Source organism: Diabrotica virgifera, chromosome 6, assembly GCF_917563875.1.
Source record: "Diabrotica virgifera virgifera chromosome 6, PGI_DIABVI_V3a".
NCBI classification, from domain to species: Eukaryota; Metazoa; Arthropoda; class Insecta; order Coleoptera; family Chrysomelidae; genus Diabrotica; species Diabrotica virgifera.
The window spans coordinates 95,310,338-95,324,549 of record NC_065448.1 but is presented as its reverse complement, the minus strand read 5'-3'; the positions used below and the strand labels follow the sequence as shown (position 1 = coordinate 95,324,549).

Below are 14,212 nucleotides of genomic sequence, written 5' to 3'. Positions count from 1 at the left end.
GAACTGCCGTTCTCTGGTAATTCTACAAACTTATATTTACACTTATAAAAAAGTGTTGATCACTTACTCATAGCCTTTCTTTTGAAGTAATGTTCTCATGGTGCTTGAAACTTCTGTTGCATAAACCTTATGAAATATTGGCGCTATTTGGTCCGTAACTTTTCCATCTCCTGCTCCTATATCTAAAAGGCTTTTGCATTTCCAGTCTTCATCTACTCCTAACAGTTTTCTCACCTGAGGTTGAGACACCACAAACATAGAACCTCTTTGAAGCCACCTGCAACCAAAAACTTATAGTTAAAATCTTGTCCAAGTGTAAAATCAAACGAATGATTCGCTGCGTAGATTTTAGAAAATAATGTATTTATGAGGTTTCGTTTATAGTCTAAGAGCTAGTGAACCCTCCGACTAACGGTCGTCCTGTAAGGCTAGAAATTTGTCTAGTGATAATTCATAGCACATCAAGGCTAAAAACCATGACCTGGCAGGCCTCAGCGGTGCACGTGTATCTACCAGGTGAATCGAAAAGTGCAAATTTAGGGGGTAAAATAAACTTTCTCCTGTAAGGTTTAAATTTAAGTATGTGTTTGAGTAAGTCATTTAGAAGAAATGTATACAATGACAGACGATTCTGAAGAGCATAAGATCTTGCCAGGCGAGGGGAAAGATTAGGGGTTTTTCCTAAAATTATTCTTTTTGCATCGAATAAATTTTTTTAGGTTTTTTGAATCATTCCAAACAGAAAAGGTCCTTAGTGATTTTTCTCTTAAGTTAATAGTTTTTATTATATAAGTGATTGAAAATTTAGAAAATTGCGAAATTGGCCATTTTTAACCCTAAATCGGACATTTATCTAAAAATTTCAATATTAGCAAGGTACGTAGATATTCCTTAAAAATTGATTGATGAAATCCCGAAGAGTTTTTTGCAATAAAATATCGAAAACCCCTTTGTTTTTTTAATTGCTTATCAAGCGGGCGCTACACTGTATTATAAGTGAGGACGTTTGAGTTTGCATAAATTCATTATCTCGAGAATGGGCAAATTTCAAGAGAAATCCTCAGACAGGTCGATTTTTATTTTTGAATTAGGACTTTTTGGTATATATATGTATATATATATATATATATAATACTAGTGACGTCATCCATCTGGGCGTGATGACGTAATCGATGCTTTTTTTAAATAAGAGTAGGGGTTGTGTGATAGCTCATTTGAAAGGTTATTTAATTCTCTATTCAGTAATATAAACATTAACATAATTATTTATACAGGGCGTACAAAAAAAAATTTTTTTCTATTTGTCAAATTTAATCAAAGTTAATTTAATAAAAAAAATTTTTTGTACACCCTGTACAAATAATCATGTTAATGTTTATATTAGTGAATAGAGAATTAAATAACCTTTCAAATGAGCTATCACACAACCCCTACTCTCATTTAAAAAAATCATCGATTACGTCATCACGCTCAGATGGATGACGTCACTAGTATTATATATATGCCAAAAAGTCCTAATTTAAAAATAAAAATCGACCTGTCTGAGGATTGCTCTTGAAATTTGCCCATTCTCGAGATAATGAATTTATGCCAACTCAAACGTCCTCACTTATACTACAGTGTCGCGTCCGCTTGATTAGCAATTAAAAAACAAAGGGGTTTCCGATATTGTATTGCAAAAAACTCTTTGGGATTTCATCAATCAATGTTTAAAGAATATCTACCTACCTTGGCAACTTTGAAATTTTTAGATAAATGTCCGATTTAGGGTTAAAAATGGTCGATTTCGCAATTTTCAAAATTTTCAATCGCTTATATAACAAAAACTATTAACTTAAGAGAAAAATCACTAAAGACCTTTTCTGTTTGGAATGATTCAAAAAACTTAAAAAAAATTTGTTCGATGCAAAAAAAATAAATTTAGGAAAAACCCCTAATCTTTCCCCTCGCCTGGCAAGGTCTTATGCTCTTTAGAATCGCCTGTCATTGTACACATTTCTTTTAAATGACTTACTCAAACACATACTTAAATTTAAAACTTACAGGAGAAAGTTTATTTTACCCCCTAAATTTGCACTTTTCGATTCACCTGGTAGATACATGTGCACCGCTGAGGCCTGCCAGGTCATGGTTTTTAGCCTTGATGTGCTATGAATTATCACTAGAAAAATTTCTAGCCTTACAGGACGACCGTTAGTCGAAGGGTTCACTAGCTCTTAGACTATTAGCCTCATTGGAGTAAACTGTTTTAAACAGGTTTCAATAAAATATTATGAGTTCCTAAAAATTTAGGAACAACACCTGGTATTTTTAATAAATTTTCAGTTTAGTAACGTTCATAGACAACCTGTTCTATAAAAATAGATAACACAATGACATTTAAATACAACAGAACTGTTAAGTGAGTGCTGGTAGGAAAATACTTCACAGTTTTGGGCGTTTTCATTTTAGGCCACTAACAAAGAAACGAATCAGTGGGGTCTCCTCAATAAAATAATCAGTAGTAATTACACATCTCTAAAATTATAGGTTTGTAGTCCCTAAAAACTTTCATTCTAAGCGAAAAATGTTCTATACATTTTTTTGATAAAATTAATAGTTTTCGATTTATTCGCTATCGAAAGTGATAGCTTTGTATAGAAAAAATAAATGTTTTGCGATATACTCATTTACGATTCACTCAATTTTTGCCGTAGAAAAAATTTTTTCAAACCAAAATTTTTGAGAATTGAATAACCTACAATTTTATATTGAAACATTTTTTCGTAGCTCTGATTCTAATCTTTCTATTCTGAAGAAAATGGCATTTTTACCAAACTACAAAAATTCGGTATTACCTTTTAACTCCAGTTTTTAAAAACTAATCATTCTAAGCCCGTCAAACTTCTAGAATCTATTAATAATACATAAATAAATAAGAATGAATAAGGCCAATGACTAAAAACCGCTAACTTACATTATTATGCTTACAATTGGATTGGATTTCTCCTTTTTTTTTCAGAAAAATATTGATTTTTTAACCGTAACTTTTTATTTTTTATCCTAGAAAGTTTGGTAAAAAATAATTATGTAGGTTTTTACAAGATCTATAATCAATCCTATTAATATTAAATCTTTTTAAAATTTTCAGTCGCAGAAAGAGGTGACTTTGAAAGGGTTGGTAAAGGTGGTTTCTGCATGTTATTACAAGTTTTAATTGTCAATAGCTCACTCAACCTTGTTCTTGGGAATTAAATAAGCAACAATTTCATATTTAAACATTTTTTTGTATATCTGATGCTAATCTTGCTATTCTGAACAAAAAGGCCATTTTTTTCCAAACTACAAAATTGCGTTATTCGCTTTTAACTCCATTTTTCTTAAATAATCATTTTAAGCCGGTCAAACTTTTAGAACTTATTAACAATACATAAATACAAAAGACCGAATAAGGTAAATGACTAATTTTAATTAGGGTGGTGGTTAGGGGGTTGCTTGCGATCACTTTTTCGCTGAAAAAAAAAATAGGGACTGACATTCTTTTCATTATAAGTCACTTAATTTTTGAGCTAGAAACTTTTTTTTTATTTCTGGAGATAGATATTTTAAATTAGCTTAAACAAGTTGTCCTCGAAAAATGCATAGTTTTCCCGTCTTTTGACTTTGAAACTAAAATATTTAGCATTTGACGAAGAAGAGCCAACATATAATAAAGCCTAGCTCGATTACTATTGGTCTTAAAGAAAATTAAAAAAAAAACGGTTTTGTTCATTTTTTTAAAAGGTACATTTTCGTTAAGTAAAATTGTTTTGATAAAACGACAACTTATGGAGTTATTAGCAGAAAACTTATTAAAAACATTGATTTTTTGGATATAAAACTAACACTTTTTATAACGAATAAATCGAAAACTATCAATTTTATCAAAAAAATGTATAGAACGTTTTTTGCTTAGAATGAACGTTTTTACCAACTTTTGTGATTAAAATATAATAAAAAATTTCCACCCCCGAGATGGGGTGGCAACCACCCCCATGGTAAAAGCGCCTTTCGGCATGATATAGATTTTGATCCTTGGACTATCCACTACTTATTCTCAAATTGTCAAGCAAATCGATCCATTCTGTAAAAATTGCGAGGTTTTGTCCTATTTTAAGCTTCCATTACTTGGACTATTAAGAAAAATGCACTTTTTTAGAAAATTATAAAAATGTAATTTTGGATTTAATCAACTATTTTTTCTAAACTAAGCGTTTCAAACCGATCAAATCACATGAATCGTATCAACTATACCTAAATAAAGTTAATTTCTAGTGAAGAGTTATTAATTTCTATTAGGATTGCAATGACAAGGGTTTAATTAAAAAAAGCAAATAGCGACTTTTTTTCTTCATATAAGTGAGTCAGTTCTTATGCAAAAAAACTTTCATTAGAGTTCATTTGAAAGGTTTTTTAATGTAATGATATCTCTTAAGTTCGCCCAAAAAATTGCACCACATTCGAGTTATTTGCGATTGAAAGTTCTCCATATCGAGGTTCTTCGAAAATAACCATCCCTTAATGAGTAATAACTCAAGACGTTATTGGGTTTACATAGGTATTTCCGACGCGAATATCTTTGTTTTTTTTATTAGCTACAATTTTGTTCTTAATAATTTTTTCTATAAAATTAATTTTTTTAAGTTATTCATGAAAAATGGTTAAAAAACGTGAGTTTTTTCAATGAAAAATGCATAGTTTCAATCGCTAATAACTTGGAAAGTATCAACTTTGCAAAAAAATTTATAGAACAAAATTTACTCAGAATTGGTCAATCTATCGACTTCCGTAGTTATTTTGATTGAAAAAATGTTCATCCCCTAGATGGGGTTGTTTTCACCCCCAGGGCAAAAGCCCGGTTTGGCGTAGAGTAGATTTTGACAAAGGTTATAATTACTATCTAAATCCAAATTTTCAAGGAAATCGACCTTGATTCTCAAAATTCCACGAGAAAATGGCTGTTGATTGGACTATTGGTGACATTGAAAAATTTATGTCGAACCACTCTAAAATTAAAATAATTTTTGTGGATGAAAGAAGTATTTTTGTATCCGAGAATTTTCTCATCACAATATAAATATTCGTTTCACGTTTATGGTGCAAGTTTGTATTCCATCGCCTTGTCCTGCAATAAAATTGGATATTTTCAGCACTCACAATAATTAAAATCTCCGATTTTTACGACCAGAATTTTAAAATGATTTTTAGTTACAAAGAATCTTTATGTAATAGGGTAGGGATAGGATAGGTTTTTAAAATTTAACATATTTATTTTTTATGGTACCTCCATTATTAGTACAGAATTTTTTTATAGTACTTGGAAAAACCTTTAAAATGAGCAATATTAAATGTCGATTGCATTCAAACTAAGCGAGATATGCTGCAAAAAATTTCTGACTAATGTATTTTAAGACCCCCTCTGTGGCTCAGTGGTAAGAGCGCCTAACCTTTGGATCGAAAGTTCCGAATGGTAGTGAGTTCGAATCTCGCCAGGGTCAGAAATTTTTTCATTTATTATAAATTAATAAACGAAAATAGTTTCTGTCCTTGTGGGATCGGTACTCACCGGAGGGACCGCAGACGTTCGGATACAATTAGCGTCTCTTTGCAAAGACAATGACGTCGACTTTGCAAAGTAACAAGACTCAACACACACACTACACATTACACCTGAGTTAGTGATAAGTTATACAATTACGTGGCTAAAGGTTCTAGTTCAAAAAAATGTATTTTAAGAAAAAATGAGAAATGTATTTAACACCTCATCCACCAGAATTTAAATGCATCGTTTTCCTTCTAGAATACCTTTTACGATAGTGTTGTTTCCATGTTCAAAAAGTTGGACGGGTTTAAAATAAAAAATTAGATCAAATTATAGAGCGCATTTTTAAATTTTTTTAAAAATTCTTTCTTTTTCTCCACGTAACTCGAAAATGATAAGAGATACCCCAAAAATATACTGTACAAAAATGTAGGGTTTTTTAGATAAAAATTTTGTGTTTATTTTTCATTACTCTAATCATTTTCAAGTTACATAGAGAAAAAGGAAGATTTTTAAGAAAATTTAAAACGGCGCTCTATAATTTGATTTAATTTTTTTCAAAAACCATTCAGTTTAAACCCGTCCAACATTTTGAACATAGAATTAACACTATAATAAACGGTATTGTAGAAGGAAAAGGATGAATTTAAATTATGATGGATGAGGGATTAAATATATTTCTCATTTTTTTCTTAAAATACATTAGTCATCAATTTTTTTTTGCAGCATATCTCGTTTAGTTTGAATGTAATCGACATTTAATATTACTTATTTTAAAGGCCTTTTCAAGTACTACAAAAGGTATTGGTAGCATTATATACCTAAAATCGAGCGTTTCTCTGTTATTTCAAGTTAAATACACCGATTTGAGCATGCACCAAAAAAACAAACTATTTTCACCTAGCATATCTCTTTTTGTGTTATAACTAGAAGACTTACGAAGGAACAAATCTCTTTGTTTTTTTATAAGCTACAAAAATGTTTTAGATAGTTTTTTTACTTAGATGCATAGTTCTGAAGGTATTCTCAAAAAACCGTCCGAAAAGTTGTCATTTTTCAATAAAAATGGCCAATTTTTAACCACGAATAACTCAAAACCTATTTCTGTTTCCTTTGTCTTCTGTCCAGTCAGCATCTGCATAGCCGTTTAATGCACTATTTGTTCCTTGTTGTCCTAAAATAAACTTTTTATATTTAGTTTTCTTTAAATATCTTAACACTCTCTTTGCTTCGTTCCAATCTACTTCTTTTGGATTTTTATTCTGTTGATTTAGTATGGTGACGCTTGCCAATATATCCGGTCTCGTATTTACCGCAATATATAATAAACCACCAATCAGTTGTTGATATATTTCACTGTTTTTCATCGGCTTTTCTCTGCTAAAGTTATAGTATCCAACATCCAGCGGTATATTGGACTCTTTTGCATCTTTCATCATAAACTTGTTTAACAATTTGTCAATATAACTGGCTTGATTTAAATTATATATTCGTTAACCGCACCTTTCAATTTTCATACCTAAATAATTTTGTAATAACCCCAGACTCGTTATTTGAAAATTGCATTTTAGTTTGTCTTCAAATGTATCAATTACGTGTGTATCTGTTGCTGCTATTAAAATGTCATCCACGTATATAAGTACGTAAACCCTTTCATTATTTATTACCTTGATATATAAACATGTATCAATATTGCTTTTACAAAAATTTTTCCTTAATGACGTGATTTCCTCTTCCATAGCTTGCTTCCATTTTCCCTATCACTTCTTTTAAGCGCTTCTTTAAAGTTTCTAGGCTCTACTTCTTGGAGTTCTGTTAACTTTGCTATGCAGCGCTTAGGTGAAACACCTTTATTTACTCTGCTAGATCTACGACCACCTGAATTCTCTATATCGAGATCTGTATCTAATTGATAGTTAGAATCACCGTCATCGTCATGGGATTGTTCCCAACTTAAGTTCTCATAGGTGTTAGATGTGTCCGTCGAATATACTTTATGCTACAGTTCATAGGGCGTTTTTTACTTAGTGGATAATCGATTTTGCAAATAGTTGGCTGTCACCATTGCTTCCCCCCAAAATTTCTTTGCTAAACCCGCATATATTAGCATGCATTTAGCCATTTCAATCAGCGACCTATTTTTTTTCTCTGCAACCCCGTTTTGTTTTGTTCTGGAGAGTACCCTGCTGTATATTGAATTTTTATACCTTTACCCTTTAAATTCCCTTAAATTATTATTTACGTACTCGCCACCTCTATCTGACTTAATTACTGTTGGAACCCTAGCTAACTGATTACTCGTAAATTCTATAAACTCTTTTATACATTTTACCGTTTCATTTTTATGATTTAATAAAATTTATTATATATATAATATATAGTTGTATATCTAGAAAAATAATCAATTAAAGTCAAAATGTAACGTTTACCTCCTGGAGTAACAGTCTTCATGGGACCGCAAACATCCGTATGTATTAAGTGAAGAATATTAAATGTATTGCTTTGAGAAAATTTCGGAAAATTCTCACGTACAATTTTACCTTTCATACAGCATTCACAAGTTTCCCTAATCCTACAGTCTTTGATATCAATCCCGAATGCCATTTTCTTTTAAATTAAGTGTTTGACTGCGTCCATGTCCCTGTGTCCAAACCGTCTATGCCACGTATGTTGACAGTTACTGGGGTGCTCGAAAACACTAAGTCCATGGTCCACAGTTGAAAGCTTGTATAAGTCGGATGAAGGCCTCGCACTCGCGATCACTTTTCCGCGTAAAACGATTTTACACTCGTTTTTATCGAACTGCACATTATGTCCCGCACTTTTTAACTTTTTCACCGAAAGCAGATTTGAGTTTAATCCCGGCGCATACAACACATTGTCGATTTTTAAATTTTCTACTCCCGATTCAGTCACACACTCAATAAATCCTGTCCCTATACCCTGAACCTCGGAGTATTGCCCTTTCTGCTGCCGTCAAATTGGGTATAGAATCCTTTGCAATTAACCATGTGGCTTGAAGCTCCTGAGTCCACATACCACGAAGCAGAATCCCTTTTTCCGTCACTTGAGCTATAATTGACCATAAAACATGCATCATCAGTCACCTTCAATGACTTTCTTGGCCTTTTCCTTTTTAAACGCTTTGTACTTAAAACAACATCGTTTAAAATGACCTTTCCTCTTACAAAAATAACACTGCTTTGCTTCTGCGCTTGCAGTACCATTATTTTTGTTACCCATGTATGCTGATTTCATCACTGACTCCTCCTGATTTCTTCCTAAAGCTCCATGACGTCTCCTGTACTCATCGATTAACTTACTCGTTACAAGTTCCAGAGTAAACTCATTCGATGGCCCACTTTCCAGCGCTGTAATCAAAAAACTGTATGAGTCTGGAAGACTTTACAGCAAAATTCCTGCTGCGAACCTGTCCTTAATTTCTTCCCCTAAGGCGGCCAATTTATTCAACGATTCTAAGAATAAACTGATGTGCGCTTGATAAGTCTCCTCTAGCGATAGCCTACAGATGTTCTTTAACAAAAACACCATGCCAGATAAACTTCATTTTTGATTAAACTCCCTCAGCGCTTCCCACGCGTCGCGCGCGAATTCCTTATTCCGGAGATGCACTAACTGATTAACGTCGACAAGTAAGGCTATAGTTGACAAAGCCTTATCATTTTGTTTTTTTTCCAGGAACTGTTTCGGTCTGCTTCTGATGGAAACTCCTTCGAAAATATTTGCCATAGATCAGCATTGATGAGCAACATTTTCACTAAATAACTCCATGACTGATAGTTCTGACCGTTCAACTTTTCGACGTTATATTTCGCACTTTCCGCCATTATTTCGGTTAACACGACTACTATTCGCGACTGTACACTTTTAATTATTATCTTAATACAGGTGAGCTAATACGATACTGGGCCCAGAACCTATTAGAAATATAAGATAATAAAAGATAGAAATAAAGATATAAACTATTTTTATTTTAACCGAACGGAATTATTACAATAATACATACAAAGAAATTAAGAGATGTTTCTTCTACAAAATATTCGAACAGACTACCTACCACAAAAAACACACTTCCCACATTTATATGTAACATGACACTTTTACGCAAGAGTTCAGTGTATCTAATTAACTTTTATGATTCTGAGAAGTCGGTGGCCCTTGAAGATTATTGAAGGCGGCGTATATTTATTTAAGCAACGCTAACAAAAATAATAATTATAGTTGAATATTAGATTCCAACAAATACTAGTTTCGTGTTTGAAATAAGATGGATATGTTACATATCATGCAGGATCAGGCAACCAAAAACTAATTGAAATATATGACCAAAGACAAAATGCATGCAAAACAAGGGCGGATCCAGGACCGATTTTCGGGAGGGGCCATAAACTTTTTTTGGGGAAGGGTATCAGGGGGTCTGGGGATAATTTTTAAAAATTACTGTTACAATGGTGAGTTTTCAGGCACTTTTCATACACTTTTGAGTGCCATAAAGACATTCAAAACTTATCCTTATTAAAGTATTATTAAAGCCAGTACCAATTTCTACACATTTCTTCGGATCCAAGAGCAGTTCTTTCAACAAGTTTAATACTACTTTTCCCAATGCTTCTCCTGTCAGACCTTGTTCTTTCCCTCTTTCTTGATTTTGAACTTAACAAAGTTTTCACGAATGTTGTTATTGTGTATGCCTCTCAAATTTAGAGAAAGCTGTTCCACGTGGGATACGTCGGTCATTTCGTCAAATAGGACAGAGTAATAATTTGCACTTTGAACCTGATTCATTATTTGTTCAATTATTTCTTCACCACAACATGTTATTAATTGATTTTGACTAGGCTGCTAATGTATGTTACTCGGGAAGATGCTGTGGATAGGTGTTGTTTAAAAGCCTTATCTCCTGATGCGATTTTAAACCTTAACGTCTTACCCAGCATCTTAACCAGCTGCTTAACCAGCATCTTCGTCCAGAAGCAGAAGGCCATCATCACGATGGCCTCTTAGAGAAATATTATTGGTCGTAGTCTTTCTCTATTTTCTTGTATCTGTTTAGACCTCTGCGAGTCTATCTGTTTAATGACTGACTTTTGCGATTACGATCACTTTATAGAAAATCCAGGCCCACCTGAAAGCACTCCTTGTGGTATGATGTTTTTTCATGGGTTTGTATGGCTCCGTCTTTGCCCATGAGTTTGGCGAAAGATGTTAAAGGTTTTGTGACAAGGCTTTGGGCTGTCAATGTCATCCCTTTATTGTGACCATATTTTTTATTAAAAAAAAATAAAATTCAATACTTGCAAAACAATCCCTTTTGAATGTACAAAGGTACTAACCAACTCCTTTGTTCTAAGTGCTGATGACCCAAGTAACGCTTCATTTCTTTTTTATTCTTTATGTGTACAGAATATCGAAATTGATACGATTTTGATGGTTTCCAAGGTCGTTCTAACAATTGGTACTTTGTAAAATTATCAACATTTTGATTTACAAAACATCATATGTCATTCTTGAAGCTTCTGTTACTGGTTTTGTTCAATTCTAGTCCAGAAGACATATTTATCCCCTGTTTTCTACATAATATATGTGTTTGAAACTAAAAACTTCTATTTTTTTAAATTCTCGGAGGGTGCCATGACCCCCATGGCCCCCTCCCTGGATCCGCCCTTGATGCAAAATGACAAATGTCCATATCGATGTCAAGACCAAATAACCATTTAACGTTAGATTCATAATAACCATACAAACTGTTGTCAGGCATTCGTCAAAACTCAGGTATGACTCAGTATGATACTTTATCAAGAACTAAAGGAAATATATAATAAAATAAACAGGGAATTCTCAAAACCCATCAGGTTCCTCATTAGAAATATATACCGGGTACTCTGGTCATATCAACTCATCACAGATCAACCAGTGCCACATAATAGACTGAATATCATATTAATTAATAAACTGACTAGACAATGTAAATTGATTGATGGGAATAAATATACAGTGGGAAAAATGAAAGATTACCCATGAACGAACATATAAAACACGCTGTATTTTTCTCTCACCGTGTCACAAAAAAAAATTGGCCCACGCAAGTACATGTAATACTTATGTAAGCTGTTCTTATAGGACTGGTACTAGTTCATTATTTTCTGGAACATAGAAAATATGTGTATAATATGATCGCTCATGGGTAATCTTTAATTTTTCCTAATATATTTAACACAATAATCTGCGTATTAAAAAACTAAAAACTATGACAAGATCGGCACGTAAAGTGATCTTGAGATACAAATAAGGAGATAATGGATAATGTATAAGGTAGTACACATATGATACTTATCCTCTTTACTATCTTAGTGAAAAAATGAATCTTCCCCTTAAAGAGAGTGAGACCTGGTTATATAAAAAATAATAATGTATATAATCTTAAATCGTTAAATTAATCTTGCAATTAAAACATGGTATGTTCTATTTGGCAAACATTAGTAGTTCACATTATTTAAGTAAATCATAAGAACCTAATAAAATAAGACATTGAATCCATCGGAACTAATATTATCGATCTCCAACTCTTGAAAACTTTAAACCCTTGCAGTTTATTAAGTTCATAAAAGGTTCCTCTAAGTCCTCTTCGGTTCTTCGAATCGCTCAAACCTAATTAATACTTTTTGATCTCTGGTAACTTTTCTGACTTTTAAGGAATAAAGTAGTTTTCTGGAGAATAATAAAGTTTTACCGAGAGAAGAAAAATAGTTTAATAAGAAAGAGGAAAATGGAGCTCCCGTCTCCGGCGTTTCCTTGTCCGTCTCCTCACCTCCTCTCGTCTACATCTCGCCCTCAATCATTTTCAATATGAAATTTTTATGTATTGATCGAGTTTTTTAGCAGGGGTTGATTGGCGACCGCCGCGAGGGGATGGAACGGCATCGCGCTGTCACCTCTAGCCGGACATTGTCGTCCGATGGCTTTTTAATGCCTTTTACCAAAGAATATTTCTACCCCCTATACTTGTACCGAAATATTGAGACTGAAAATGAAGGGAAGCGCAGAACGAAGAATGAAATTTGAATGAGTTTTATCTAACGTTTGTAATTGTTTGTATAATTTGAACACCTCTGGATAAATAGTCCGTATCCAGCGATTGAATATTTAATTGTTACCTTAATCAAAACAATTTATAAAAAAATGAACTTGAAAATATACTTTCATTAAAAATATATGTACCGGGTGTCCCAATAAGAATGGCTCTCGGCCATATCTCAGGAACCGTTTATAGTACAGCTTTGAGAAAATAGTATATTATTCAACCAGCATGTAATGATGGCTATTACTCACGATGATGAAGTTTGCGCGACACGAGCCGTAGGCGAGTGTCGTAATTCATCAGAGTGAGTAATAGCCATTACATGCAAGTAGAATACTATACTTTTTCTACGACCGTTTTTATTTGGGTTAGTAGAAAATATAATTATCAACTACTAACATTATTCAAAATCGAAAGATTTTATTTTTGATAACAAAACATATTTTATATAACTATGGCAACACTGTTAGAATTGCCCTCTTTAAGCTTACGAAACAATGAAACAGACAGTTGACATTAGTTTCATGGAATGGAGGTGGCTTTTAAAAATAAGACATATTTTAAGGCAATTACACGAAAAGGAACGTGTGCTCTCAATAAAAATTTATTGTACAATCAACAGTAAGTAAAACAGAATTCATTGATATAAATTTCATATCCGTAAGCCCTTTTACGGAATTATTAGCGATTGTTTATATTTACGTTTGAATAACGTCAATCTTAAAATGTCAAATGTTGAAATTTAAACGTAAAAAATATACTAACCCATTGTTACAGTTAAAAATCCTTTAAACATTTTTCGAATTTAATTGTTGATATAAATTACAATGACTATTTTATTAAATAAACAAGTTTAAGTAATTTTATTTGCTAATAGGTATATTAAAAGTGAAATGCACCACTAGAATCTAACTTCAACCCGTGAGTAACGACTCGTGAGTAACTTCAGCCTGTGAGTAATGAACGATTACTCACGGGTAAAGTAATGGGTGTTATTATCTATTCAAAAACAGCGAATAATGAGCATATTATTAAACGGTCGTAGAAAAAAATATTTATCTACTCTATGTCATATTATGTATACGTTTTTAGTTTGTGAAAACTGTCATTATAGATAGCAGTGCGTAAAGAATTTAAAGTGGGCGTGAAGTAACAATGTATTTTAAATGGGATTTACTTTTTCGCACAGTTTTTGACACACTTTCATATAATCAAATATCCTTAACTTTCGCGTTATCATGGTGATGACATAATGAGCAATAAATTACAACAAAGGTTTTGACAGTTTTGTGGTTTGAAAGATTTTAGAATTTTTAAATGTCAAAATTCTAAAAATTGTAGAATAGAAATAAATTCTAGTGACGAAGAGTTACAGTTTTTTTATTTGTTTACCGTAGATAAAATATTGTATGAAACTTATGTATGAACTTACGCGATGTATAGCACTCGCTCCGCTGTCGCTTGTGCTATAAACATCGCGTGCGTTCGCAAAAAGCATACTTCACGAACTGTTTCATAAATAACTATTATAACAAAAGTTGCCTCGGGAAAAG

At 32.6% G+C, this 14,212-nt stretch overlaps 1 protein-coding gene across 1 annotated transcript in view; it reads right to left on the bottom strand.

Moving 5' to 3' along the window:
- The window catches only part of LOC126886124 (protein-L-histidine N-pros-methyltransferase-like), a 376,323-nt gene that overhangs the window by 90,894 nt on the left and 271,217 nt on the right, over positions 1-14,212 (bottom strand). The window contains exon 3 of the mRNA XM_050652968.1: positions 68-277. Within this exon, the coding sequence (XP_050508925.1) occupies positions 68-277 (210 nt within the window). The remainder of the gene's footprint in view (positions 1-67; positions 278-14,212) is intronic.